This window comes from Alternaria conjuncta (genome assembly GCF_024043145.1).
Source record: "Alternaria conjuncta strain BMP 0040 chromosome Unknown scaffold_1, whole genome shotgun sequence".
NCBI classification, from domain to species: Eukaryota; Fungi; Ascomycota; class Dothideomycetes; order Pleosporales; family Pleosporaceae; genus Alternaria; species Alternaria conjuncta.
The window spans coordinates 372099-398508 of NW_026250090.1; the positions used below are offsets into that span (position 1 = coordinate 372099).

Consider the following 26410-nt stretch of genomic DNA (forward strand, 5'->3'; position numbering starts at 1 on the left):
GTAGTTGAGGGTAGTGATCGTAGAGGAGGTTAGCGAAGCTCATGCGAGTGGAGATCGGGAGAGAAACTGAGAGATGATAACGCGTGGGGAGTGAATATGCATCGCAAGGCAGGTGCGCTGAACGCGTCGGACACGCGCTCCAGTGTTCCTTCCCTGTTCTGCGCTCATGTGGTTCTGAGGAAGGAGCGAGTGAAAACATCGCCTCGGGGGAAATGCCGGGTTTCACTGCGCACAACTTCGCAGGACTTATTATAGAACAATGACTATGCTGGGAGCTGGTATGACGTGGAGCAATCGGTCGTATTAGCTGGACAGCAACAGTGAGAATGATGCACTATGAACAAAACAAAAGTCACCCAACGAACGTGAGTTATCTTTGCGACAGAATGCTTGAATAACTTGGAGATAGATTGAATACGCTGGAAGATAGCAACGATGCTTCGCTGTAAGACGCCGACACCCAAGAGATGTTTAGTGATGCATGTGGATATAAGCCCTCGCCCTCCATTTTCGTCCCCAACATGATGCATGAAAAAGACGCATGCACCCGCAATGCATTCGAAACGCCGTGATGAGAGCAATGGCTGAGATGGAAATCGCTTGAACGCATGAAAATAAATGACAAATGGATGGAATCAGAAAGATCAGCCTCGACGATTCAGTCGTGAGGTTAGCCGTACAGGCGGCAGTACGAAGTCGTCATCGTCGTCTTCGTCATCAACCTCAATGTCGACGATCTTCAGTGGTTGTGGGGTAGGCGCAGGCTGTGTTGCCAGTGTGGTCTTGGGCTGAGTATCGAGTTCAGGTGGCGGTGGTACGGATTGCGAAGTGTCTTTCCGGTATGTCATCTCGGGCTCTAGGGAAGACACGGATGTGTCGGAGGTCTCGTGCGCCTGTAATTCAGGTGGATGTTGTGCCTTGCGTGCGTTGCATTTCTCCACCTCGATCTTTGCCGTCTCCAACACAGTCTCAAAGTTCTTTCGCACTCCTTCCAGCTCTGTTCTGCAGTCGCCGTCACGTAATGTGAGATGCGCCGACTTCTCGCACAGCTCTTGGGCTTGCTCTAACGTTTTGTCCGAGGTATCGAACAGCACGACAGGTGTCTCTACACCACTGGTGACGCCCAGTCTGCCGCTTCTCCTCGCCGCCGATCTTGCGCGTAATGATGACATGCGGGCTCGGTAGTTGATTTTGGATAGGTCGATCTCTTCGTCGTCGTCGTCCATGTCGTCCTCCTCTGCGCTCGACTCTGCCTGGGTGGCCATCTCGTTCATTCTGGCCTCCATCTTGGCCTTACGTAACATGTTGCGTCCAGTCCCTATTGCCCGCACGAGCAGTTCGAATGACTTCTGCATATCTCCATCGTAGTTGACAACCACCATGGTTCGAGGGCGATGGCGGGCAGTGCCAGGTTCGTGGCCAGACGAGACGGATAGCGACTTTCGTTTGCGACTTGGGACGGCGTCTGGAGGTGTTGTGTTCGAAGGCGCTGCGTCCTCTGCGATGGCGTCCAGTGCTGGTCGTATGGACGCGGTGGAGTCGGTCCGCTTCCCGAACGGTGACTGCGATACGGGCACTTTCGTATTATCGGCCTGCATGGCCGTGACCTTCTCTTGGATGCTGGCAATGTCCTGCAGCCATTGCGGCAAGTTGTCCTGGAGGAACACGAACGACTTCTCAATGTCGGACATGGTGGGCGAGGATTGATCGGGGTTTCGGGGTTAAGCGGCACGAGTGGTGGTGGTAGCAGGAACGGATGCAGACGGGTTATTGCATAGAGCAACGACGGCGAGGGTGACGGCGACGAAGTTGACGTGAGTGTCGACCAGCGAGCAGTGAGGCGGTGGATGTGGATTAGGGGAGCAGAAAGGGCGTGGTCGGGGTACGTGTGCAGCGTTGGGCGGAGAAATAGTGGCAGACGATCAGCGATTACTTATGGGGAGAGACGGCTGACGGGCAGGGAGTGCGTCTGCTACGAGATGCGATCAACGGGGCCAGACTCACAGACCCAACGGAGTCGTGTCTGCCGGCATGCGAGTGGGACGATGGTGGTACAAGGCCACGGTGCATTGCATCAAGAAGAAAGAGGGGGCAGCCAGAAAGCAACGAGACGGCCTTGCATGGGCGCGCGCGGGTGCAAGGTGCAGGGAGGATACTCCGCTTGCAAGAGGTATGGGGTACCGCAGCAACGGTTCGTCGACCCTTGGCGGTGATCGAACAGGGCGCTCGGCCTTATTGCAGACGAGTCGCCAGATTACAAGATTCAATTGCCTCACTCCTTGCGCGCCCGCGTGTGTCGTCGTTGCGCGGCCACATGGCCGACGCCGTACAAGATCGATCCCACTGTCACCGTGTTTCGCATGGCTTCACGATAACGCACCTACACACTTCACCTGTCGCAATCCACTAGCCGGCAGGGGCACCGCTTCTTAGCATATGCACATGATCTCCACGAGTTGCGATGACAGTGCGAGACTTCCGTCTCGGAGCACACCCGCCGCCCGTCTAACGGTGCCAGCTCACCCCCATCCATCGACCTTGGCGACAGCGCGCATATGAGTTCCGCCCGGCGGCTATTACCTCCAGTAAGCACGATGGCGGCGCGTCCTATACCCGTGCCGCAGCGCCTCAGCCGAAACGAAAACAGGGTGCCCTTTGGCTTCTTCAACTTTGCGAATTGCCTACCAAATGCGGTAGTCGCAACGAGCATCCCACATGTCCGTATCGTCGTCCGTACCCATCCGTTCTTCCCAAAGTGTCCACGCACATGACGCAGACACGTCCACGATCTTGGTCCTGTGTTAGATGATGACTTGCTGTGCACAGTCCAGTGACCGACCTGCTTGTGCTCGCGAACGATGCCCGGCTAGGAAGGCGGGTGCGCGCACCTGACCTGTTGAAATGCGTACCCAATACCGTTGGACTGCTAACCGTCAAAGCTTACCACACAAACAGCTGTGCGTCTGAACGTTAACGCACACATCATTATTTAGATTGGCCGCCTAGGTTGATCCCAGGCAGCTGACAACTACGCACCGCATCGATTACTCCTTCAGGCAACCTGGCGACTGAAATAGCGCACCCTTGTCGTGCGGGTAAGGGGCCTGCTCAACACGCGTTTCGTTTCGCACGTCTGCTTTTTGATGTCATCAGCCCGGGGACTTGCGATGAACAAACCTCTTGCCCAGGTTTCACCTTCCATATAGGAGGAAGAAAAACATCTTGCCTGTGTGTGTTGCCCTACGCAATTGAAAACAGCTCCTCTCGCCAGGCAAATCTAAACCGCGCTCAACAAATTTGCCATCTGTAGGCGACTATTCAAATCAACAAGGGCCATGATCGTGGTCGCCGACCTGAGCCACATTGTGGGGAAGACTGCATCGGAACCACCCATGTGCATCCAGCAAGGGTCCACGGTCTATGTGACAAACGAGTTACACAGCACAACATACGCTCGGCCCGATCAAGGCATCGAATAATGGCTGGGAACTCGTGGTATTGTTTCGAACATTCGAAATACTAGAACTCTTTCGAAACCATGTTCATGCGTGCTGTTCACCAGCGCCTTTACGGCCAGAGCTCTTCAGTCCTCCATCCAGCGTTGGCCTTTGCGCTCTCGTCGAACGTGTATCTAAATCTCCGTGCCTTTGCTGGGTCGCTGAGATCCGTCTGCTCCACCGAGTCTGGCACAATCACCACAAGGCGGAAATTCTTGCGTGCCACGGGGTCTTGCAAATCGTCGACCTTTGAGCCAAGGGCAAGGTTCTTGTCGTCAAATGGTTTGGAGGTTGGCTGGCCGGGTGGAGGGTTCTTGAATGAGCCTGAGATAACTTGTTAGCGATTTGCAAAGTACAGTAGACAGCGGCCATTTTTACCTTTGATGCCAGGACTCTGGTTACCAAAGAAACCGGTCAGCTCCCTTTGCCAACTGAAGTCGCCTTCCTTGCCCTCATCGACGATCCTCATCCTCTTTCCCAGCTCGCTTTTGACAGTCCTTACACCACTGCTCTCGTCATCGCCCTCAATATCGGGTGCAATGATGAATGCCCTTCCCTTGATCCGCCATTGTGTACCAGTATCAGCATTCCAGTACACAGCCTCTACAGGGCCTCCACCACCACTGCCCTGCACTTGTTCGCTGCTCTCAGCGTGCCCCGCACTCGTCGCGAATATTTGTCCGACCTTCTCCATGCGAACATCCGTTGTAAACGTTGGGCAATCGCTCTGGTAGACTTGAGGATTGCGCTCTGCATCGTTGTGCTTGTTCTCTGGTAGCTCGGCCCAGAAACCGCGGTGGATGCAGTATCGCACGCGGGGCACGAAGGGTGTAGGCGAGCCCTTGGGAGCTGCATCGAGCGTTCCCAACACAAATTCAGGCGATTTCATTTTCGAGATGTGCTCGCTGAACAGGGACTTCCATGGCGCAGGCGGGAGGGCCGATGCTGAGGGTGCGGTGGTAGACATGGTGCGTAGAAAGCGCGAAAGGCGGCGGGATGCTGTGCGTGAAGCTATGATGGCTATTATGAGTAGATAGTACTGTGTTAGTCGTGATGATGGAAGTCAATTGAGCTCTGAAGCTACAGACTATTTGATGTGTCGGAGAATGATGTCGTCATCACCTAGATCGGTACCTGCGCAATCGTGCAGATTCAATGAGGTCAGTAGCCTGTGTCTAGTCTAGTGCAAGTACCTGTGCGGCTGTTCGACATGTATTTTGTAGAAAAGTAACCAAGAATGATGGTATTTGCGGACACCGAAAGCACACTGTGTACGACAGAGCTGTACGCCAGCAAATCATGGCTTCCGTGGGGTTGCGGGGTATCCGAGTAAGACCGCGCCAGTCATCAGCGACAACGCGAACCCAGAAGATGGGGAGTCTCGATTTCTCACCTTTGCAATACAAACACATTCAGGCTCCAGTGTTGAGGGTGGCACCAACTGAATCTGTACTTAAGCTTAGCATGCTTGTCTATAGAAAGGATTGCTCTCGATCACATGCCATGTCACACAACATCACGATATCCAGACACTGTTCAACAAGTCAAGATCTGTGTACAACATTGTACAGTAGGCGTCCGGGGCAGCACACGTCGGCGACCTGGTCAATGTCGCTTCGCCAAACCGGCAGGAGTTTGCTGCTCAAGTGGTAGGACAATATGCTCTTGCAAGATGGACGAAACGTTTGGCGGGTACGAGCGACGTATTGGTCATTCCAAATACACGATTATGATTCGAATGACTTGTACGCTATGCTTGAATATTGCTTTGTTCGGCTGAAGCTGTGGTAACGCTGTTCGTCTTGTTCACATCTGTAGATCTCTCAGGCTTTCTTGAAGAAACTGGCTATGCTTCCTTGGCCTTTCTTGCCAGCATTCTTCGCTTTTGCCGAGCTCGTTGGTTTAGCTGGCGCTGGCTTAGCCTTCTTTGGTGCAGGTTCTTCTTCCGAGAAGGACTCCCAGACGGCCTCTTCCTTGGTCACTATGCACAGTCAGTGGGAGGGATTTCAGAGTGCACTGGCTACTTACCAAGATAGCCGTCCTCGTCCTTGACCTTTTTCTTCTTCATCACTCGTCTCCGGCCGCGTCTGCGACCGTTCTCCACTGTGACGGTAGCTTCGCCATCGGTTGGCTCTGTGGTATCCGTCGCCGCTGTTGAAGGAGCTTCAGGCTGAGATTCTGCTGTGGCCGGTGCATCCGGCATTTCCTCATCTACACACGTCAGACACTACGATCATATCCAGCTCGAAAGACTTACCGTCATCTTCCATCATCTTGCGCAATCGTTCGGCTCGCTCCTCTCGGACTTTGCGGGCTGCCTCATTCTTCTCCTCGTCGATCTTGATCTCGGGCTCATCATCGGCATCACCTTCATCCTCAGACATGCCTTCCATTGGTTCTAGCGAAGTTAGTCGTGTAATCAGAAAAGACTGTTTGTGTACGTACCATCCTCGACCGGCGCTGGTGTGGACTCTTGGGACTTTTCCGCTTCTTTCGCCTTCGGTTTAGCCTTTGCAAAGGATTTGAACAGGTCGCTTGTCGCCTTGTCTTTCTTCACCCCAGATTTCGAATCGCTCCTCTTCAGTGTAGTAGACCCCGCCGAGGGTTGTGGCGTTGAGCGACCGGATGTGTTATCTTCGGACGCGCTTCCTCTTCTCGCAGACGCGGACGTCTCTTTTTCCTTCGTCGCGAAAGCGAAAGAGCCCTTCCCGGCAGGCTTCGTGATGGTCTTCGCAGCGGGCTTCGATGTAGCAGTAGGAGGAGCATACTTTGCAGTTCTTCGCTACAACAATGTTAGCGCGCCCGTGTAGCTGTAGCCATGTGCGTACCTTGATGTGTTCGTTTTGAATGGAACCATATGTTCTCCACCGTTCTAGAGGATCTTCGTCTGCATACTCTGTTACGACCTCGTGGTTGCACAAAGACAGTACGCGGATAGCCTATATGTCTTAGTATTGGTCCTGAAGCCTCCCAGGATCTCGTACCTTGAGCGGGCCGGGCTCCACACTGTAAACGTGAGCCGTGAATCCATCTTCAAACTCTGACCTAGTCTCTAGTGCAGCCGTCAGCTGGGTCCTTCCAATAGCATATGCCAATCGTACTTTCCAAGTCTTCCTCTCCTACCAATACAATCTTTGTCTCTTTCACACCTTCAGGTGCGGGTGTATCTTCGTCATCGGAGTCGCTGGTGTAATCAGAGTCTTCGGGCTCTTCTCGTTCGGGCATGGAGCTCATAAAGGGCGAGCTGCGCATGTCGGCGTCCTCACGCTTTGGACGGGGGGCACCATTGGGTTTTACGGTTCGCTTGGGTGTGCCAGTTACGAGGTAGGTGGCGTGGACCGATTTGGGTTTCCGCGCATTCTGGTTCTTTTGGAATTCGAAGAGCATCCTGTATTATGTGAGCCGGCATTCAGATGCTGGCGAGAGCTGCACGAACCGTTTCGCTGTGTTGACATTGGTGCTGGTCGCTCTGCTGAGCAGCCTGTAGGTGACCGGCCTCTGCTCGGTAATCACCCGCGCAACGAGAAAGTCGTTGTAGTCTTCTCCCGCCATTGCGTGCTGTCGTGGCTGACGTAGTCGTCGCAGTGGTGATGGTGGAAGAAGTAGCGAAAGCGCGTCGCGGGGTTGACTCAGACTCACGCGTCGTGCCTGCCAGAACTGACTCGGCGAACAAGGCACCCATCGTCGCCCGCAAAGTGCGTCACAACTCCACCTTACTCCATGATGAGCGCCGGAGAGGACGACGACCTGAAATTACAGCGAGCATCTGCATCGCTCCTGTCTGACTTCGAGAGGCTGCTACCGCGACTACTGCGGAAACGGCAGCATGGCTCTGCCCTTGGTCCCGTCCGCCAACATGTCCGAACAGCAGACATGTACAAGGCATGCAGCTTGGTATGAACCCTATCAATCAATGTTCTCAATGGCTGTCTGACCTTCTCCAGATAGAGCCATTCCAGGAGGACCCCCAGATTTTAGACACGCACCTGAAAACCTTCATACCTCCACTCGTCGCCGCCTATCTAGAAGCAATATCGGCGAGCGCCACAGAAGAACCGAAACCAGGATTTGTGACTCTTGCATACGCCATATGCTCCGTCTTGAATACGTTCTGTAAAGTCCGAGGCGAAAAGGTCGCCAAAGGCTTCTTCAATAACGAACCACGTCATCTCGAAGCGATCTTGGGCGAGTTAGAAGCGACTGGGGTTGTTAAATCTGAAAATACCGATGCCCTACTGCAGGACACAGCTCGTCCCTGGATAGAGCGCTATGTGCTGCTCTTATGGCTCTCACAGTTACTACTCGCGCCCTTTCCCCTGGAGTCTATGTCTGGGTTGCAAGTTTCTGCAGAAACACCTGTAGCTCTTGGGCTGAAGCTCCCGGATGAACTTCCAGGTGTCACTCTTCGGGTAATTTCTCTGTGCATGTCGGGGCTTCAATCCCCAACAAAGGAAAGAAGCGCCGCTGCAAGTCTCCTAGTGAGGACATGCGTGCGACCAGATATGCAAAAGCTAGGTTTACTGGATGCCATGGTCCAATGGTCGCTGTCTTTCTTCACAGACATATCCGAAGAGAAGACCGACATACATCAGTGTCTTGGGGTTCTCTCATTCTTGTCAGGGCTATTGGCCTCCGCTACGAATGAAGAGCTTGGCCCTTTCCTTGCTGCCATATACCTATCCTGTAGGAAGATTTTGGATCAGGAGAGTCTCGCCTTTGTCAAGTCATCAGCTGTGGCCCGAAAGCTGGTCGTGAAAAGCTTGCGCAATGTCGTTTTGCATTGCCTACAAGCGACGTCAACCCTTCCTGGACTCGATTCAACCGTGGTATTGGAAGAAGTCATCGAATTTCTCCTTGAAGCACTCGCGGATGGTGACACGCCAGTCAGATACGGTGCTAGCAAGGCGCTCAGCATCATCACTCTCAAATTGGACGCGGAGATGGCCAGCGAGGTTGTCGAAGCAATACTTGGCTCGCTCACAGAGAACATCTACTGGCAGGGGTCCAAGCGCAATTTGAACAGCGTGAACCCACTCCGATGGCACGGTTTGACTTTGACGCTGGCTCAGCTTCTCTATCGGAAAGCAATCTCTACCGGTCATTTGGCGGACGTTCTCAACGCTCTCCTACTTTCCCTCGGCTTTGAGCAACGGTCGCCTACTGGAGGGTCCATTGGTACGAACGTACGCGATGCAGCTTGCTTCGGTATTTGGGCGCTCTCTCGCCGCTACCCCACCACTGACCTCCTTGCGGTCGAAACCGCGACAATAAGGGCTTCCGAGCACCTCAGATCATTACACGTCCCTCAAGTGCTGGCAATCGAATTGGTAGTTGCTGCTTGTCTCGATCCAGCAGGCAACATCAGAAGAGGCTCATCTGCTGCGCTTCAAGAACTTATAGGTCGCCACCCCAATACAATAGAAGAGGGCATACCGCTCGTACAGATAGTTGACTTCCACGCTGTCGGGCTCCGCCAGCGCGCAATGTGCGACGTGGCGATCAAGGCTGGAGAATTACAGTCTCTGTACTGGGAGGCCCTGTTCGGTGGTCTCTTAGATTGGAGAGGAACCGGCTCGTTGGATTCAGACTCACGTCTGTTTGCAGCTGAGGCCATCGGGTCTCTTTCTAAGGCTCGATCGCCTGCGGTAGTGCAGAAGATGTCTGATCAGGTCCGCGGCAAGCTTGCGGCGTTGCGTCCTCGCGAGGTGGAAGAGCGTCAAGGGTTGGTGACTGCCCTTGCGACCCTCGTTGACACGACAGTAGCTATGCATGTGGAACAAGCGCCCGAAAACCCATATGCGTCCTTGATGGCTCTTTGGACTTTATTCTCAAAAGAACTAGAGCTTGAAGACAAGGCATTCACTTCGCCGGCATTGCGACCCCAGTTCACCGCATCATCAGTTTGTGCAATTATCGGAGCAATGTCGAGACTCACCAATGGGACTCTCAGCAAGCTTTGGCCTTCAAACCTACCCGTGGCACAGGTTTGTAATTTATTGGACCTTTGTCTCGCGCGTCATGAGGAATCAGTCCTCGATGCTATTGCTACCGCAGTTCCTGCAGTAGTCTCATTGTTACCTAGATTACCGGGGTCTGACACATTTGGCGTCGTGATGTCATGGCTGCTGCGTTTGGAAAATGAAGCATCGTACAATGGGTCGCGATGTTCCGGGCATGCGATCGCCCTGGGAGCTGCGCATGGCAGCTTGGACAGCCTGGCACCCGATACTGAAAGGGATGCCCTCCAGCGGCGGATCGTAAAGGTACTTACTTTCAGGTGCACATCAGCTGTGGCAATCGAGGCCCGAACGGTGGCATTACGTGCTCTGCGTTGTTTGCTTGGAAGCAAGAACCCTAAATCAACTCAGCTTGCTGCCGATGTAGAAGACCAGATCGCGAGCGCCTTGCACATTGCACTTAACGACTACACCATTACAGAACGGGGAGATGTCGGGTCACTCGTCCGACTCGAGGCCTTGAATACCGTGCGCTTGGCTTGGGCAAATGGAATACTCACCGAGAAACGCAATGAACGCGAGTACGATATCTACGCCGACATCGTTCGGCTATCTCTCGAGAAGCTTGATAAGATGCGCATGAACGCCGCTCAAGTCCTTCAGCTGAGAGAAGCCGGCGGCGCAACCACAGACGAGGTCTCCTCTCGGACTTACTTCCTGAACGCACTAATGTCGTTACAAACAGCGAAAACCCCCGCGATCAGAGAAGCTATCTGTGTTGGTTTTGTCAGCTCCGCGGGGATGGGCTCCGAATCCGTGGTTCAGAACTCACGAGCAGCTTTGCTAGACTTTGTCGATATGCTACAAGACGAAGATACATCCGACGTTACGCAGTTTGCCTTAGTTGATTTTGCAAACTGCGTCCTGACACTCCTGAAGAACAATATCAGCAATGATAGAGTTTTGCTCCCGCTATTAGAGGTCATAGCCTTCTTGTTCGATATGCAGGTCATGCAGCGTCTACAGTCGACCTCTTTCAAGTAAGGATCGCCTTTTGGTGTTAACCATGCGCATGCGCTAACCGTGTTAGTTTCCGAGCACTTCTTTCATATACGCAGAAAGCACATTTCAAGTCCACGCATATGCAAAAGCTTCACCTCGCGCTGGATGTGTATCGGGGCTTAGGCGTCATCCCAATGACCAGGAGCGATACGCTAGCCAAAGCTGTGAGCATGCTGTTACATCCATTCCCGAAGGTATGCATAAGACAATCTATTGCCGCTGGCTTACGTTAATGAGGTCTAGGTACGCATCACAACAGCGGAGACTCTCTGGTACTTGACTCACGAAGGAGGGTTGAAGCGTCACGACTGGACATTACCATCGAAGAGTCTGAAGCCAGCCGTAGATGAGATCAAGACATGCTTCGCGACAACAGCGGCTCAACCGCCATGCTGAGTACATGTTACCTGCGATTAACATACGACTCTTGGTCTTTAACGCAATTTCTATGCCTTTCATCTTGAATCTGGTTTTTTTGGTCCATTACTCAAGCGATATGAGCCTTCTGCTCAAGCTGGCACGTCTTCTGTCCTTGATTGCCCCTTACGCGGAGTACGATAATCGCCCCTGTCTTCCAGCTGTGATGAGTGGCGCGAATGACCATGGGCATTTAACCATTGGCCTATCAAAGTCTGGCGCTATACCCTGTAATTCTTATGTACTGTAGAGGCGTTGCAGGGCGCTATACCCTGCTGCGAAGGTGGGGGCTGGGGGCCGCTTAGTGTTCGGTGGCACAGATGGACGGGCGCTTGTGTCAACGCGCATTCCCTCCTCTAACATCGTCCCGAGTTGTGTTGCACCTCCCACTTCAATCCTGATCGACAATTAATCGTCATCCACAAGAAGCCGATACCATGTCGCAAGACGCGGATGGTTCGAGCTACAGCGCCGATGATGAACGAATCATCAAAATCCCGCTGAACAACGACAGATTAGACCAAAGTGTGTTGGCTGCAAAACGAGCCACAACACAATTTCAAGGGGCCTCGAAATACGATCAGGACAAGTTCGCTGTCGCAGCATCGATGGTCTATACCCCAGCTGACGGAGAAGCTCAACGGCTTCGGATCGTTACCAGGTCAAAACGGGACACCAGTGGAACGAATGATGCGAGATCTGAACACTGGTTGTACGTCAATTCTTCCAATGGTTGCGTCATGCTAACGACATGCAGGCATATCCAAACTCACTGCATAGATTTCGATGCGTTTGAGGTACGCTTCTACCCCTAGACCACTGGCAGCAATCTAACGATCATGGAAGAAAGTCGCGACCCATTTTGCGCTTGACTACGATGAACACGCCATACCGGTTGTGCTTTCTTTTTTGAAACACATCAAGGTTGAATGCACAGAGCGAACCTCACACGGCAGCTATATACGGCCGAACACAGTACTGCGATGCGACGGAACCGATCCTATACAAGCCCACAAACCTGACATATCTGCTATCTTTGTTGCTTTTCCGTACTTTGACATTGGTGCGCTCCATCCCTCTCGTGCACCAAAAGACACATCACTACACGAAACTCGGTAAGTTTGCAGCTCGCAACGGCTCGTATAAGCAAACTACTTTACTGACGTGTTGCTGGATGCTGCGGCAGAGGATTGTCCCAGTATACATATCCGCAAGAAGCTGCACAGGGTCGGGATGACGAACAAATGTTCAAGAAGTTCAAGGGTGTAAGAAGGGGAGACACTCTCCGGGTTCCCCAATTCTGGTCCATGATCATACAGTCACACCTTATTATCACCTGCGGACCGAGTGCTCTCCACGAACTCTTCGACGGCAGTGTTGAGTTTATCTCTGGGGACTACCTTCGTACAGACGGACCCAGTCTAGTTCAGGTCACCGATTTCTACGGACAAGTCACGTACGTACCGCTCAAGCTGTGCTCAACATACGTCGCACTACGTCGTAACATTGAGAGCAAGTGTCTCGAAGACAGCGAAGAAGATAGTGAAGACTATGTCATACATCTGGGGTCAGATGACTCAGTACTGGAGGCAGACCAATGGCCACACATCATGAAATCCGAACGATCTGCAATGATCGTTTTGCGTCTCAATCGGAAGAGCACGAGTAGGGATATGTCCTTGATCGATCGTTCACGTAGTGAACAAGGAAAGATTGAGTATGGTGATCTAAGCTCCGAACATAACTCAACAGATGAAGATAAGACTAAAGCACTTATCCTAAGGCGACATTTGTAAGCGGTCACCAGTCGAATGAATCCACTCTTGGCCTCCCACTGATCTTTATACAGCAACGATGTCGAGCAGAGTCGCCAATCGAAATACGTTGGCGCAACCAGTGAACTTTTAGCAAGGCAAGGTTATGTCGTGAATGACCCCGACTCGCTCGTGGGTGGCAGCAACCCTATTACTAGCCCGAAGCCGATCATCTTCCGCCGTCCAGAACGTATGGTAAGGCCGCCTTTTGCACAAGATGGCCTTCATGTTGCCAGGGCCATTACGTATGAGAGCGAAAATGCGGTTCAAATCAGCAGTAGTTCGTATGCATCCATTGTTGGCACCAAAGAGCTTGCTGGTGAGGCTCTATCGTTCGCGGAAAGAGTCAGTAGTACATCATTGGTTGGTGATGCAGTCGAGTCGCCGCACAGTTCAAGGGAGTCTCATGTACCTGACATCATCGACATAGAAGACGAAGAAAAGCCTTCCGGCTCTTTCGAACTTGCGCCTGATGTCTACGATACGAAAGGATACACAGAAAAAGATGCTCAGGGTTCGTTCTCATCATCATCTCGCTCAATCAACGAGCGAGATCATCCTGAGTCTGAAGAAGAAGAGGCCACGTTAGGAGCGACACGGAATGCGATATCAGATTGTGAAGAGGGCGTGGAACCTGGAGTAAAAGCCAAAGCTCGCTTTTCACAAAGTCAACCCAACTTGCACGTTGCCACACAAGATGCCCCAGGATCATTCAAAGGGGACGTAAAAGGGGAAGAGCTCGTTAAATCAGATCTACGACTACAGGATGATGCGAATATAATCCAGGAAGAAAAGAGACGTCTCGGTATCGAGGATAACCCTGGAGACCTAAGGGATCTTGTGGGGTTACAAGTCAAAGACCTTAAAGGACTAATAAGTGAAGAAGTTGCTGCTGCGTTGAGGCACAACACTGATCAAGTCAACCGAGATGTCCAAAAGCAACTAGAAGTTGAGCTCCGCAATCGGCTCGCCAAGTCTGGCCTCCTTCCAAATCTTATCGAAGCCATCATCAAACAAGGAACCGACACAGCACCCGGAAGAGAAGAGCGATCTCTACCTAACTATACCAGGGTACCGACTAGTCAACTCGATAGGGCTACTTTGCTTCACTTCAATCTGCGATTCCAGCATGACATACTTGATCCTAACTTCTGGATCATCTTCCAACACCTGACAACAGAGGATTTGCTGCCGATGATTAACCACACATGCGACCGTCGTATAGAGGCGCATCTCGAAAGGGAGCGTCAAGAAGGATCGCGCGCTCAAACACAAGAGCGACAAGAGCAGAATCCGCCAATGGATGCGTCTCCGTCCGAACATGTACGCACTCGCTGACGGAGATTCGAAGTGAAATCATGCTTACTTGAACAGAACGATAGAGCTTCACGCGGAAAAACTGTGGACAGAAATCGCGCAGCCACGACGTATCGGACGCGAGAAGTTTCCCCAAGTCCCAAGCTTACAAGATTGAATACCGGTCTTCGTGTGCCACCTTTCCTTGCATGGCAAACAAGAGAGGATCCGTCAGAGCAGAATATTGATGAGAGTACCCATATACAGCTTACTCTGTTTGCTATCGAACAGCAGCTGACCAGGCCGCGGACGGATGCAGCAAGACTACCAATCGATCTCACGCATTCATTTGTCCACGCGTATCAATTAGGTGTACGACTCACCAATAAAGAGTCTTCCCTCGATGATGTCTTGACATCACTAGCGGCCTGTTATAGGGCCTGTGCCAGAGTCGTTGGAAATACAACCGAACGCAACGAGCTGACTGTAATGGACGACACAAATGGCCTCTCCAATTCACTCGAATCAGGTACCGGCATTACTAACAGTGACATTACAGCTGATGTCAGAACTGATTCAGAAGCGGAGACCTATGTCACGGCGAGAAGAGTCACCCAATGGCAAATGGCTCTGATGCACAAACACGCACAACGCGTTTTTCACTCTACTATGGAGATCGTGGACCAATTTGTACCAAAATACTACGATCATCAGCTTTTGCGCAGATGCTGGGGTGTACTGAGGTTTATCATCGAGGTATGACTCCTTTTTAATGCGCCGAAAGGCTGTTTTGGCTTACTACTCACACGACCTTGGCAGATCGTTGGCTATATGGGCGTCAAGAATGTTGTATATCAAGAGCTGGAGGAGTCAGAGCCATCTTCAACTTACGCGATCCGTGAGATTCCTCACAAAGAATACTTGAGGCTTCACAAGCTTACTGATCTATGTTCTCCTATAAATCAGTGTGACTTCTGCAAGCGCGCAAGGTACTACTCAAGCGCAGATGAAGCTTTCGAACATCTGCGGCGCGTTCACGTCAGCGATACGAATCAATCATCACATTTTTCTCGAACACAGCTATCTCACTGGGTTATGTCATCTCAGCTAGCTGGTGTGGAGGAGCAAAACGAGCTCATTGTCGAGTATCTCAGTGCAATGGCACTGCGCCTCGAGACGTTGCGATCCAAAGCAATTGATATACGCAACAGTGTCGCCAATGAGAGAAACGAAAAGCCGAGCGAGTATCTCCTACCGCTATCGCTTGTAAAAGCGGCAGAGATGATTTTGCAGATGATCGATACTTGCGGGTATAGTGTTGTTGAGTTGCACAAACTCAATCTGGCCGACGCGATGCCCATCATCTCGTGGAAGGAGCTCAAGACTCACATGGATCTGCTTTCATACTTCGGCTCAGCAGCTTCTACTACACTTTCGTCAGCGCGTAAAGAGCTACTGATCATGGCGCATACTGGCAGCCACCGGGGAGCTGTACAAAACTTCCGCAGTACGCCTGAGGTTACTTTGCTCATATGCCTCTTCCATCTCTGGTCAAGAGCGGTATTGCACGACTCGTCTGTACCTGACTTGTACCGAGAGCATCTTTCGAAAATGGTATGTGCACTGTTTAGGTCAGCCAGATAATTACACACTAACAAGACATAGCAATACGAAGCTAGCCGTCGGCCATCTAAGCTTGCCCTCCGAGAGTTGTACCTCTTGGAAGAGGAATTCGAGATGGTAGCCTCTATCTGCGCTCAACAACGCAGCATGATCAGGGATTTCTACGACATCATCGGTCCCTCCACCTATCGCATAGCCACCAAAGAATGTTTCAGAGCCGACAGAGACATCGTGATCCCCCTCATGAACCAAAATCACAACAACGCTGTCAACATGGGAGCAACTTCTACAGGAGTAAGAGAAACACAGGCACTGTTCGATAGGACCAAAGAGGTGCTCCGCCACAACGTTGAAGTCTCAGAAGAAAGCAACTCGAAAGCCATCAGAGTATTTACTCTAGTGACAATCGTGTTTCTTCCTCTTTCTTTCATCTCTTCCGTATTCGGCATGAACACTACGGATATAAGAGACATGAGCAGCTCGCAAGCTCTCTTTTGGGCCATTGCCATTCCCGCCACAGCGGTGATTGGAGGACTCTCCTTGACGATCGCATATCACGGAACGTACATGTGGGCTAAAGTACGCGCGATGGGTGATGCTGCGTGGGGATCAGAGAAGATATCGCGCGGGCGGCGTGCCTGGAAACGAAAGCCAAAAGACGTGGAAAAGGTAGACGATGGCGAGGTTGCAGACACACGGCCTCTGGGACCAGGTCATCTCCGGAGAAGGAAGACAGTCTTGAACGTTGTTGGGTCGAAGAAACCAAGGAAGTTCCGGTAAGGAGGGGTTTAACCCGGACAGAGTTACTATAGCCCGCCCTTTCGATAGCTGTCTCTTACTATCCATTACCACGGCCGGCCAAATCAATGCTCCGTGGGCACACTTATAGTCTCGCTTTTATCCCGTCTTCATTCAGGATGTTCAACACCTGCTTCTCTGCTTCCCACGCACTTCCCCAGCCGCTTTGGTATCCATAGCCAGCATGCCCGTAGCTATGCACTACTTCAACTCCATCAATCTTCTCTCTCTCGACCCTTGGACCTCCAGTCCTCATAGGGCGCAGACCAACACCATGTCTAATGACACTCAGCTCGGTCACTTTTCCGGTCTTCGGTACGAGCGACGGACATAGGTCGATGGAGCGTTGCATGATGCGCTGTGCGAGGTTGGGGTCAGGCTGCGATTCCCAAGAGTGGTGTTGTAGACAGCCTCCGAGGATTGTTCCACCACCGACTGCGCGCTGCATAATATACGTAGCTTCTTCACTGCCATCGTCGGTTCCGCTTACTGTCACCATGACACCAGGCTCGTTCCGCACTAGGACAATTTGACCACGTCCAGGGTACACATTACTGTCCATGACGCCTCCGAGTGTGGCGGCTAGAAGACCAGAACAGTTCACGACGGCATTTGCATGCCCCGAGGTATGGAAGCTGCCTGCTTCAGAGATATGGGAGAGTATACCGCGCTTGATGGTCACACCGGCCTTCACGCACTGTCCCAAGATCCAGGGAAGATAGACAGCAGTGTTTATACATACTGAAGTAAACTCCGTGCCCCTGTCACAGCCTTCTGGGAGTTCTGATTTGGACAGTACGCGGAACTAAGAAGCATCAGCATGGCTTCACACAAGCAACGTAGATAAATGTATGAAAACCGAGTTGGGGTAGGCACTACATACATTCGGCACAACGTCCTTGAACCATGCGTCTTCTTTGGTCAGCTCTTCAAACCACTGTCCCGTAGCGGTGCCTGCATCTTTCTCTCGTCCATAGACCCTCGTCGCCTGGTAATGTATGCCCGCTTCCGGCAGTTCACGACAGATTCGGTCAAGCTCACTCCAAGTAGCTTTCTCGAACCTCTGCAAATTCGAGCCTGGCTTGCCAACAGGGAAGTAGTTTGCTCCAGCCCAGGGTGATGCATATTCTATGTCGTAGTCGCCGGGCATGTGCTTGGCTACGACGGTAACGCTGAGGTCCTTGTGCTTGGAGAGCACGAGGGCTGTGGAGAGGCCGATGACGCCTGCTCTGGGGTGGTGTTAGTGCGGTCTTGAGGTTGCCGCCCAAGACGGATTAGACATGTTGGAGAGTCATAGGCGAGGATGAGTACACATTACCACGGGACGTGGAGGGGCAACACAAAATATCATGACAGCATTGATAGGCGAGCTTACCCGACAACGACGACACTCTTCTGGTTGGCCATGCTGGCAGCTCAGAGTCAGAGCGATGGCTGCCTTGACGCACCCGTGATATGCCGTGGGGTGACTGAACAGGACTTCCAAGGTTGCTATCGCCGTGGATGCGGAGCCTGATGAGGATGGCGGGGTCATGCCTTGTATCCCCGGCTCGCCTATTGGCTCCTTCCCGCACACGAGACAAAACGCGTGCGCACATGCGAGCTTTGTTTACTGACCAACTGGCCTGCTTGCCATTGTAAAGCTATTATAACGCTGGCCCCGGCCCCCTTCACTTTGGTGCTATTGTCCAGAATATTGAGCAAACTCGGTCCTCGCCCACTTGCACGCGCTTTTTGCCCTTCACCGCCGATATATCGCGAAAAACAGTCGGGCCTGCCCCATCGGCTAGCTGGGGGAGCTCTGTGGTCCGTGACATCATTGCAGGCTCCGAGGTATGTAGGCCGAAGATTTTTCCGTACCATCTGGAGCTTTAGTTTCTGCCGTTTGAAAAGTACAAGAAGGCGCTGTCCCGGTGTCTGGTTGGCTGACGTCTGATTGTACTTCTCCAGGCTCCTGAGCGCGAGCTGTCCTGACTCGGGGCGGAGATCGTTGTTCCTGCGACCCGCCAAGCTGAGCCATCCCTGTCGCCGTGTCCCTTCGAGAGCCTCAAGAGTTCGGGCGCGTCACAAAGATATTCATCATTCACGTTCACCGGCCACGACCTTCACCAACTTGGCGTGGCCGGCCCAGCCCTCTCTACAATAGCAACTGTCGCACCTAAGCTCAACCCTCATCCATGACCCCGTCACCCCACTCCTGTGCCTTCCTCTTTGCATTACACCGACTTCTCCTGTCCAACACGCACGCTTGATACACCACCACCAATATGGCTACCCGAAGACAGCGGGCCAACTCGCCTGAATTTCCCATACTCGAGGCCAATGCCCTGTATGCCAGCCAGATCCGCGGCGATGGTGAGCTGAATTACCCCATATTCCCATGTTCAAGGCTGACTTCGCCCAAGGCAACTGCCTCTTCAACGCCCTGTCTGACCAGCTCTATGGCAACCAAGATATGCACGAGGTGCTGCGCACCACCACCATAGAGCACATGAAGGACAGCGCGGACTTCTACCGCCAGTACATGGCCTGCAACACGGTGCGACGGAACCCCAAGCGCAAGACTGCTGCAGCTGCCGCCAACCGCCTTGACACCACATGCTACACCGACGAGCAGCTGCAACAGCAGTTTGAAGAGCACGTCGAGAAGATGGGCCAGCCCGGCGAGTGGGCCGACAACATGGAAGTCTCAGCATTTGCCTCCGCCCTCAACGTCAACGTCCGCCTCTGGCAGGCTGACTACACCTACCTCTTCTCGCCCCGCACATGCTACACGTCGAATGAGGACTTGGCTGCTCAGGACAGCCGCCAGACACTTCACATTGCCTATCACGTAAGTCATGCCACCACTGACTACCCCGCTGGCACAGTGCTGACGTCCAAATTAGACTTGGGAGCATTACTCTTCCGTCCGCAATATCGCCGGACCTCACAGCGGCCCCCCTGACGTCAACATCGTACCCCAGGTCATCTCCAAGAAGCGGCCTAGCCCTAGTGTCGACGGTGACGACGATGACCAGCGTCGCCGCTCACGCAAGCGCCGCTCGCCTCTGCCGCTCTTCGACTCCGACTCTACACCAGAGGGCACTGAGAGCTCGTCAGATGAATCAAACGGATTCGCAGCGTCGCAGCGGTCCAACATTGAAATTCCTCAACCAGAGCCCGTGAAGGTCAAGCTCACCATCAAGCTCCGCGGTCTTCGCACCTCAGATACTTCCTCCCCTACTCCATCCTGCACGACTTCTCGCGCGCCTACGCCCGCACCACCTTCCACACAAACCCCATCAGAGCCCAAGAAGCCGGCTCCTGCAGCACCCAAGAGTGTTGCCGTGGCAGAGACCACACCCGCTGCTACCGCCTAGTAGGCTTGGTAGCATCATGGCCTTACGACGACGGACACCGATTCACGGTTCATATTGATGACGCTGACGATGATACCCCAGCATAACATTGGGCGCTTATTATTCCCGGGTTATTTTCCTTTTCCTTCTTTGCATAGCATACGAGCATTGGCAGGGGCTGTCTGTTACACATCGTTGCATATGCCAGCATGACTGACGGGTGCCAAAGTGCTTGGGCCGCGCTCTGTTCACTGGCTTTGGCGTTTGGGGGTTACGCTTGCGTTTCCACATGGATGATGATGGCTCATCTCTTGGGATATGACTGAACCTAGAAATGAGAAACCATTACTGCTGTTGACTTGTCGCTACTTGATTTGTGTGAGTGATGTTCGGCATGCGTGAAGTCATTCATGAGTACGTCTTGATCGTCATGAGCATTATGCATATCTACCGTCTATTCAAAGCCCTCGCCCTTGGCATCCACCTCGCCCTTCGGTCTCTCAAGCGCTGGACTCAGAGGCCCCGCCATATCAACAGGTGGCACCTGAACCCCAATTAAGCTCTTCCTATGCAACCGCGGGCTCTTATCCAACGTCTCAGCTTCCTCTTCCACCTCCGGACTCTGCCTACCGTCCTCATCGCCCTCTCCATGCTCGCTACCATAGCCCTGATTTGCCAGCCTCAAGCCCATGATCTGCTGTCTCAACTCATCCACAAATCGCTGCATGTCCTCGAATGGGAGTCTAACCGCTCCTCCATCGGCGTTCTCAGCTTGGGTGTTGTATAGCCTGAGCGCTGTGTCGAGGGCGCGTTCCGCTTGCTGCGACTTATCCAGTCTGTACCAGTTCTCGCTGGCAAGCACGGCCCAAAGCGCTGCTTTCCGACGTCGGCTTCCTAGTTTATACATGCCCACGCCAGTGCGCACAGCATAGCAAGCCGAGATGCGTTCGGTGATGAGTGCATGACCTATCGAGCCTACAAGACCTGTTTCCAGAATGCGGGTTGCCCAGCGTGCGGCGTCGTCTGCGGCCGAGGAGCCACGGAGGCGCAGAAGCTCGAAGCTGAGGGCGAGGGTGCGGAGAGCATAGTACGGCGCTGCGCTGCGTTGGCGGTCGGTGTACGAGTACGATGCAGCTTCTATCCACGCATCGATGTTCTCAGCGCGGGACTTGGAGGATAGTGGTGTGGGTGCCATGAGAGCCGACAAAGCGGCCATTTCAGCAGCACCAGCGTAATGCCGCCATGCTTTGTCGTTTTGGAAGTCTGTCCTTAGGATATCATAAGTGCTCAATGCCAGTTTCCAATCGCGCAGCATAAAGCAGTAATCTGCTAGCCGTCGCATGATGGCTTCGGGGGCGTCGGGGCGGTAAAAACCCTGTAGGCTGTCGTAGTTGGAGTTTCCTGATGCAGTCGAGGATGATGAGGAGGTTCTTGAGCCGCCAAAGGGTGTCCAACGTTTTGATAGAGACATGAAGCGGCCAGACAGGCCGCGGCGTCGGGACAGGATCTGCTCATTCCAGGTTGAGACGCTGCGCTCCATGTTGGGTATTATGGATTGTGTGACTAGTTCACGGATGAAGGTACGCAAGCTGCTGATGTCGGAATCGGGGAAGTAGGGTGTTGGGTCTGTTATGTCGTCCGTGGTTTCTGTTTGAATAGTCAGTACGCAGGGTTGATATCAGGTTTACACTATCATGATTACCTCGCCTCTGAATCTCTGCTAGCTCTTCTCCTGCAGACATCCATTCGCACGTCGGTAAACGCACGCTGTCATCGTCTGAAGCTATGCATTGCTGACTCTTCAGTCGCAGTAGGTGGCAGTGCAGACCAAAATGACGTTTCATCGAGTCGAATGTCTGGTTGGACTTGGCGATGTCTCCTGTCTCCTCATCGTGTATCAGGACGTAATATCGTAGGAAGTCGTTCTCTACCCATTGCGGAAAACGGAGATCGCCGTCATGCTGGCGATTGTAAAGCCTCCGCAACTCTTCTATAGGGTGTGGATTCCGTGATGAGATGGCTATTATGCCAGCCACGGGATGAGAAAACGTCTCGTGAGGCACTACTGGCAGTCCTGATAGTAGCCTCCGTAGATATAGAGTATGGAATGGTGAAGCGGTGCCGTCTGTCTGCGTGGCCGTTGTGTCGCCTTTGCTCATGTAGTCGGACACGGGTGATTGTTTATTGAACTCGGAGTACTGCAGATGCCGGTCGACTAGCTCTTCGATTTGTGACACATCGCCTCCTGACCGTCGCGGTCGCCGTGTGGAGCTCGAAGATGTCCGTTGGCCACCTGTGTCCACGCGCAAGTCTGGATATGCATCGTCTACGCCTATGAAGCGCACACCGAAGTCCTCCCAGCTCTTGCTTGCCCCATTGCTATCTCGTATCGTGACCTTTCCGGGCACTGCCTCTCCGAATGGCCGCAGAAGTTGTAGTAGCCCGCCCTCCAATCCCTTGCCCCGAATCAGCTCTTCCGTCTCCGCGTCCGCGAGCACAGCGACACATGGCACAAACGCCCGTTGTATAAGCGCGCGGTACTCGTCCGACACTCCCGGCGGCAGGCTGTTTGGCGTGCCTGTCCCACTCAGTCTTGAGCCCGGCGAGAAGACGGAGCCCTGTACGGTGCTCTGGGTGGGGGTCGCGGCGCCGGAGTTGGGGCGCGACGTGGATATGCTCGTGGTGGACTCGAACAGCTTGGAGAGGCTTGGATTGGAGCGGCGGTAGGGGAGGCTGGCGAGAGAGGAAGCCGGGGATGCGCGCTGTTTGGGCAGTATCATCGACGCCTCCACATCGGCTGGGTACTTTGGGGGTTTCGGCGTGGCATCCTGAGGCGGCGTCATGAGAGGCTAGGGCGCTGCGCCCGCGGGGTTCTGGATGCGCGCGGAAGTTCTGAGGCAGTCGGCATGTATTCTGATTGTCGTGTGCTGGACTTGGCGGCAGTGAAGCGCTCCTTTACTCAGCCGCCCGTTTGTAGCTGCGCGAGTGTGACGACGTTGGGTGGTGCATCATCGCGGTTGCGGCCGCTGCGCTTTGTGACTGGACGAAATGCGGCATCTCCATCAGCACACAGCCAGTCCTCATCGTCGCACATGTGTCTGCAGACATAGCACACAACGCACACTTCAGCCTTCTTGTCTGTCCTTACGGCGCTTTGCGAGCTAGAATCTCATCGCAGCAATCCTTCTGACTCATATGGATGTCGTTGATGAGTCGAGCCTTCCTCTGTTCAACGCGGACAATTTCACTACTATACAAACGTGACTTCCCTGCACCCACACTTCGGCCACTATCACGAGCGCTTCTGCTTTCCAGAACCTTCTCTGCTCTCACTCTACAGCCAACTCGTATGTCCCGGACCAGCTCACCATCCGAAGACCAACAACCAAACGCTAAACGGCGCAAAATTGGCCGGCCCTCACCCAAGACCATTCACCCCTACGGCACTATGGCGTCGACGGAGAATGCCGAATCAGCCCAGTTGGAACTCACCGAGGTCGAATCTAAGCTCAGACAGCTTCTACTGGACGTGGCTGCTTACATAGACGAAGCACCCTCAAGCAGCGATGTCACTGGTGAGCAGGTTCCAGAAGACCTAGCGAAGGAAAAGGTTGTATTGCGTTGGACTGGCGGATGGGTGCGCGACAAGCTCCTCAAAGTTGGCAGTCATGATATCGACGTTGCCATCAACAAGATGACGGGTGAGCATTTCGGCCTAAAGATGCAAGAGTATCTCGAGATACCAGGCAATGCTGAAAAGCACGGTCTGATCGACAAAAACGACGACCTCAGCGGACGCGACAAGACGAAGAAGATTGCACCGGGGCTGCACAAGATTCAGGCAAACCCCGAAAAGTCAAAGAACCTCGAGACCGCAACCACCAAGATCCTGGGTATCGACTTGGACCTTGTCAATCTGAGGAAAGAGACATATAACGAAGTCTCTCGTAACCCAGAGATGGAATTTGGTACAGCGGAAGAGGACGCTATGCGGCGCGACGCTACCGTCAACGCTATGTTCTACAATATTCACACTTGTCAGGTCGAAGACTTTACTGGACAGGGACACAAAGACATGGCTTCCAAGATCATCCGTACTCCACTAGAGCCTTACCAGACCTTCAAGGATGATCCACTCCGGGTACTGCGGCTGATCCGCTTTGCTAGCCGCCTTGATTACACGATCGAGCCGGAGACAGCAAAGGCGATGGGCAACGCAGAGATACAAGACGTCTTGAAGATCAAAATCAGTCGTGAAAGAGTCGGAATAGAGCTCGAGAAGATGTTGAAGGGTCCCAGACCACGTATGGCTCTAGAGCTGATCGACCAGTTCGGCCTTTACAGGACAGTCTTCACAGATCCTACCCGCGAGCTATCTGAACCGGACACAGCCTACTTCAAGCCAGCATACAACTTTGTTGAGACCATCATCGAGAAGAATGCCGATGTACCAGCTGCTATCCCCGATACCTTGCTGAGAAACGAGGACGAGAGGTATCTAGCTTGGGTTTGCGCAACCATGATGCCTTGGATGGATGCACCCACAATACCTCATCAGAAGCCACTACAGCGACCCTACTTCGCTGCTTATCTAGTAGCTCGCGAAGGGTTCAAGGCTCCAAATAAGATCTGCGACGTCATTGCGTCTGCTTTGAGCAACAGTGAGGAAATCCGCAACGTCGTCGCTCGGTGCGCCAACGGACTTCGGAGACCGGATACCATCAACCCGACAGATGATGCCACTGCCAGGGATACTTTGGGCATGGCTATCCGTCGTTGGGGCTCGAGCTGGAGGACGCAAGTCTTTATGAACCTCGTCTACGAGATTGTGCTTGAGCGGGTGTCAAAAGATGGTCAGTGTTACCAATTTGCTTCCTTGGACATTGCTAATTGTTTCTAGAAATTCTTCGATCATATGACAGCTTCCTTGCCCGGGTTACCGAGCTCAAGATTCTTGATGTCGACACGTTCAGACCTCTTCTCAAAGGTACAGACCTTGCCAAGGCACTTGGTACCAAGCCTGGCCCTTGGATGAAGGACGCCCTCGATGTCGTTATGGCCTGGCAGCTACGTAATCCCGACATAACTGATCCCACCGCTGCCATTGAGGCCGTCAAGGCTTCTAAGGACGGACAAACTGATAGTGAGCTTTCCCTTCGCCTGGCACATCACTTTCTTCAGCTTACCATCCCACCTCTCTTTCCGCAGAATAAGCCCACGTCGAATGCGCTGGAAGCTTCGCGGCAACCGGCCCCTTGGAAAGACACTGGGAATCAGTATGCTTTGGACTTGCTGGAATGGGCGATCAGCACACTCGACCGGAAAACGATAGAAGGGAAATGGCATTTGCTGATGCCTCCGATACTGAAAATGATGGACGACATTGATATGAAATGGAAAGCAAGAGGATGCCACATGCTCGGTCTGTTACTCGACAATCTGCACCAGAAGATCGGGACAGACGCTGGGAAGAAGTCATCGATAGCCGTGCAGAGTTCCACAAGCTTCCTGCAACGCACTGGGTATCACAACATCTTTACTGAGGCTCTGTTCCCCATGTTCACCTACATCCCTTCCATCACACCGGAAAACGAATCTGTCACCCTTTTCCGAGAAGTGTTCCCTACTATTATCTCACTCGCCCAGCTCCTTCCGACAGACCCCAGCAAAGGCCCCTCCCGAGAACGCTTCTTGGACAAAATTTTGCGTGAAGGGGTCCTCTCTCCTCTTGCACATTTCCCTACACCCTCGTCGTACCCGGAATTGGCCACCCTGATCATGTCACACGTTCCTGTATTATTAGGCCACATGGGCATTGATTGTGTCAAGCACCTTCGCGACCTTGTGCCTCTGATCTCGGCTATACTGCAGGAGCCATTCGCACTTAGTCACAAGCCCCTTCTTCTTTCAGCACTGAAAGCGCTGCAAAGCGTGCTGCTCAATGCGTGGCCTAGGCTACCGGAGTACAGGGCAGCAATCATGATGGGCATATGTTTGCTGTGGGCTCGGTGTGTAGAAGAGCGAAAGAAGGCCGGTAGTCAGGACATCGAGGAGATCACAAGCCAAACACAGGAATCGGTCGCTATGCTGGACGCGATTATGCAGGCTACCGAGACGGACGGACTAGCGAGAGTCTGGGAGCAGGAAAAGCAGGATCTGATGCAGGCCTCATCCGGAGTTGAGGAATTATTTGACGAGTGTGTGACCGGACAAGAGTAAGGACACGTTCTCTGCGCGTCAATGAGTAGTACTTCAGCAGCCAGAAGAAGCTGCATTCATTCCGTCCTTTTACGGTGTGATGTGCAGTATGTTGGGCAGTAACAAAATCATACAAAGCTAGCGCGCGTTGGAACCAGCAAAGCAGGATGGATGTTTTATGATGATCGAGTTCTTCACATCCTTGCACAGCGTGGTTGCTGCACAGTGACGACAGGCACGTGGGTACCGCCTGCAGCGATTGATTCAGATGGCCCACATGCAGGCTAACGGTTTTAGCCATGCATCGAGTGTCAGAAACAGGAAGCTGTTCTATCCTCGGAAGACGATGCCGCACACGTCGAGCGTATGAGTGGGCATTCGCGAATAGTTGCATCAGGCGACAACGT

The 26410-nt window shown here is 53.0% G+C and overlaps 10 protein-coding genes across 10 annotated transcripts; 5 read left to right on the forward strand and 5 right to left on the reverse strand.

Annotated features, from left to right (window-relative positions):
• Positions 1–644: 644 nt before the first annotated feature.
• J4E85_000132 (uncharacterized protein) lies at positions 645–1691 on the reverse strand (the record flags this gene model as incomplete). The annotated part of the gene is made up of 1 exon (XM_051464426.1): positions 645–1691. The coding sequence occupies one exon, from the start codon at positions 1689–1691 to the stop codon at positions 645–647; it is 1047 nt and encodes a 348-aa protein (XP_051330947.1).
• Positions 1692–3567: 1876 nt separating this feature from the next.
• On the reverse strand, positions 3568–4464 carry J4E85_000133 (uncharacterized protein; the record flags this gene model as incomplete). Its single annotated transcript, XM_051464427.1, has 2 exons — positions 3568–3821; positions 3876–4464. 2 exons carry the CDS (start codon positions 4462–4464, stop codon positions 3568–3570), a joined length of 843 nt encoding a protein of 280 aa, XP_051330948.1.
• Positions 4465–5320: 856 nt separating this feature from the next.
• J4E85_000134 (uncharacterized protein) lies at positions 5321–7049 on the reverse strand (the record flags this gene model as incomplete). Its single annotated transcript, XM_051464428.1, has 8 exons — positions 5321–5478; positions 5526–5708; positions 5755–5895; positions 5943–6279; positions 6326–6436; positions 6482–6549; positions 6599–6885; positions 6934–7049. The coding sequence occupies 8 exons, from the start codon at positions 7047–7049 to the stop codon at positions 5321–5323; spliced, it is 1401 nt and encodes a 466-aa protein (XP_051330949.1).
• A 171-nt stretch (positions 7050–7220) lies between these two features.
• J4E85_000135 (uncharacterized protein) lies at positions 7221–10498 on the forward strand (the record flags this gene model as incomplete). Its single annotated transcript, XM_051464429.1, has 2 exons — positions 7221–7391; positions 7442–10498. The coding sequence occupies 2 exons, from the start codon at positions 7221–7223 to the stop codon at positions 10496–10498; spliced, it is 3228 nt and encodes a 1075-aa protein (XP_051330950.1).
• Positions 10499–11370: 872 nt separating this feature from the next.
• On the forward strand, positions 11371–14677 carry J4E85_000136 (uncharacterized protein; the record flags this gene model as incomplete). The annotated part of the gene is given in 6 exon segments (XM_051464430.1): positions 11371–11544; positions 11558–11645; positions 11714–11730; positions 12160–12725; positions 12783–14070; positions 14603–14677. 6 exon segments carry the CDS (start codon positions 11371–11373, stop codon positions 14675–14677), a joined length of 2208 nt encoding a protein of 735 aa, XP_051330951.1.
• A 461-nt stretch (positions 14678–15138) lies between these two features.
• Positions 15139–16446, forward strand: J4E85_000137 (uncharacterized protein; the record flags this gene model as incomplete). The annotated part of the gene is made up of 2 exons (XM_051464431.1): positions 15139–15657; positions 15709–16446. 2 exons carry the CDS (start codon positions 15139–15141, stop codon positions 16444–16446), a joined length of 1257 nt encoding a protein of 418 aa, XP_051330952.1.
• Positions 16447–16549: 103 nt separating this feature from the next.
• J4E85_000138 (uncharacterized protein) lies at positions 16550–17871 on the reverse strand (the record flags this gene model as incomplete). The annotated part of the gene is made up of 3 exons (XM_051464432.1): positions 16550–17269; positions 17348–17693; positions 17840–17871. The coding sequence occupies 3 exons, from the start codon at positions 17869–17871 to the stop codon at positions 16550–16552; spliced, it is 1098 nt and encodes a 365-aa protein (XP_051330953.1).
• Positions 17872–18731: 860 nt separating this feature from the next.
• Positions 18732–19826, forward strand: J4E85_000139 (uncharacterized protein; the record flags this gene model as incomplete). Its single annotated transcript, XM_051464433.1, has 3 exons — positions 18732–18819; positions 18870–19297; positions 19353–19826. The coding sequence occupies 3 exons, from the start codon at positions 18732–18734 to the stop codon at positions 19824–19826; spliced, it is 990 nt and encodes a 329-aa protein (XP_051330954.1).
• Positions 19827–20259: 433 nt separating this feature from the next.
• Positions 20260–22648, reverse strand: J4E85_000140 (uncharacterized protein; the record flags this gene model as incomplete). The annotated part of the gene is made up of 2 exons (XM_051464434.1): positions 20260–21452; positions 21508–22648. 2 exons carry the CDS (start codon positions 22646–22648, stop codon positions 20260–20262), a joined length of 2334 nt encoding a protein of 777 aa, XP_051330955.1.
• Positions 22649–23154: 506 nt separating this feature from the next.
• Positions 23155–26024, forward strand: J4E85_000141 (uncharacterized protein; the record flags this gene model as incomplete). Its single annotated transcript, XM_051464435.1, has 2 exons — positions 23155–24658; positions 24706–26024. The coding sequence occupies 2 exons, from the start codon at positions 23155–23157 to the stop codon at positions 26022–26024; spliced, it is 2823 nt and encodes a 940-aa protein (XP_051330956.1).
• Between the last annotated feature and the right edge of the window lie 386 nt (positions 26025–26410).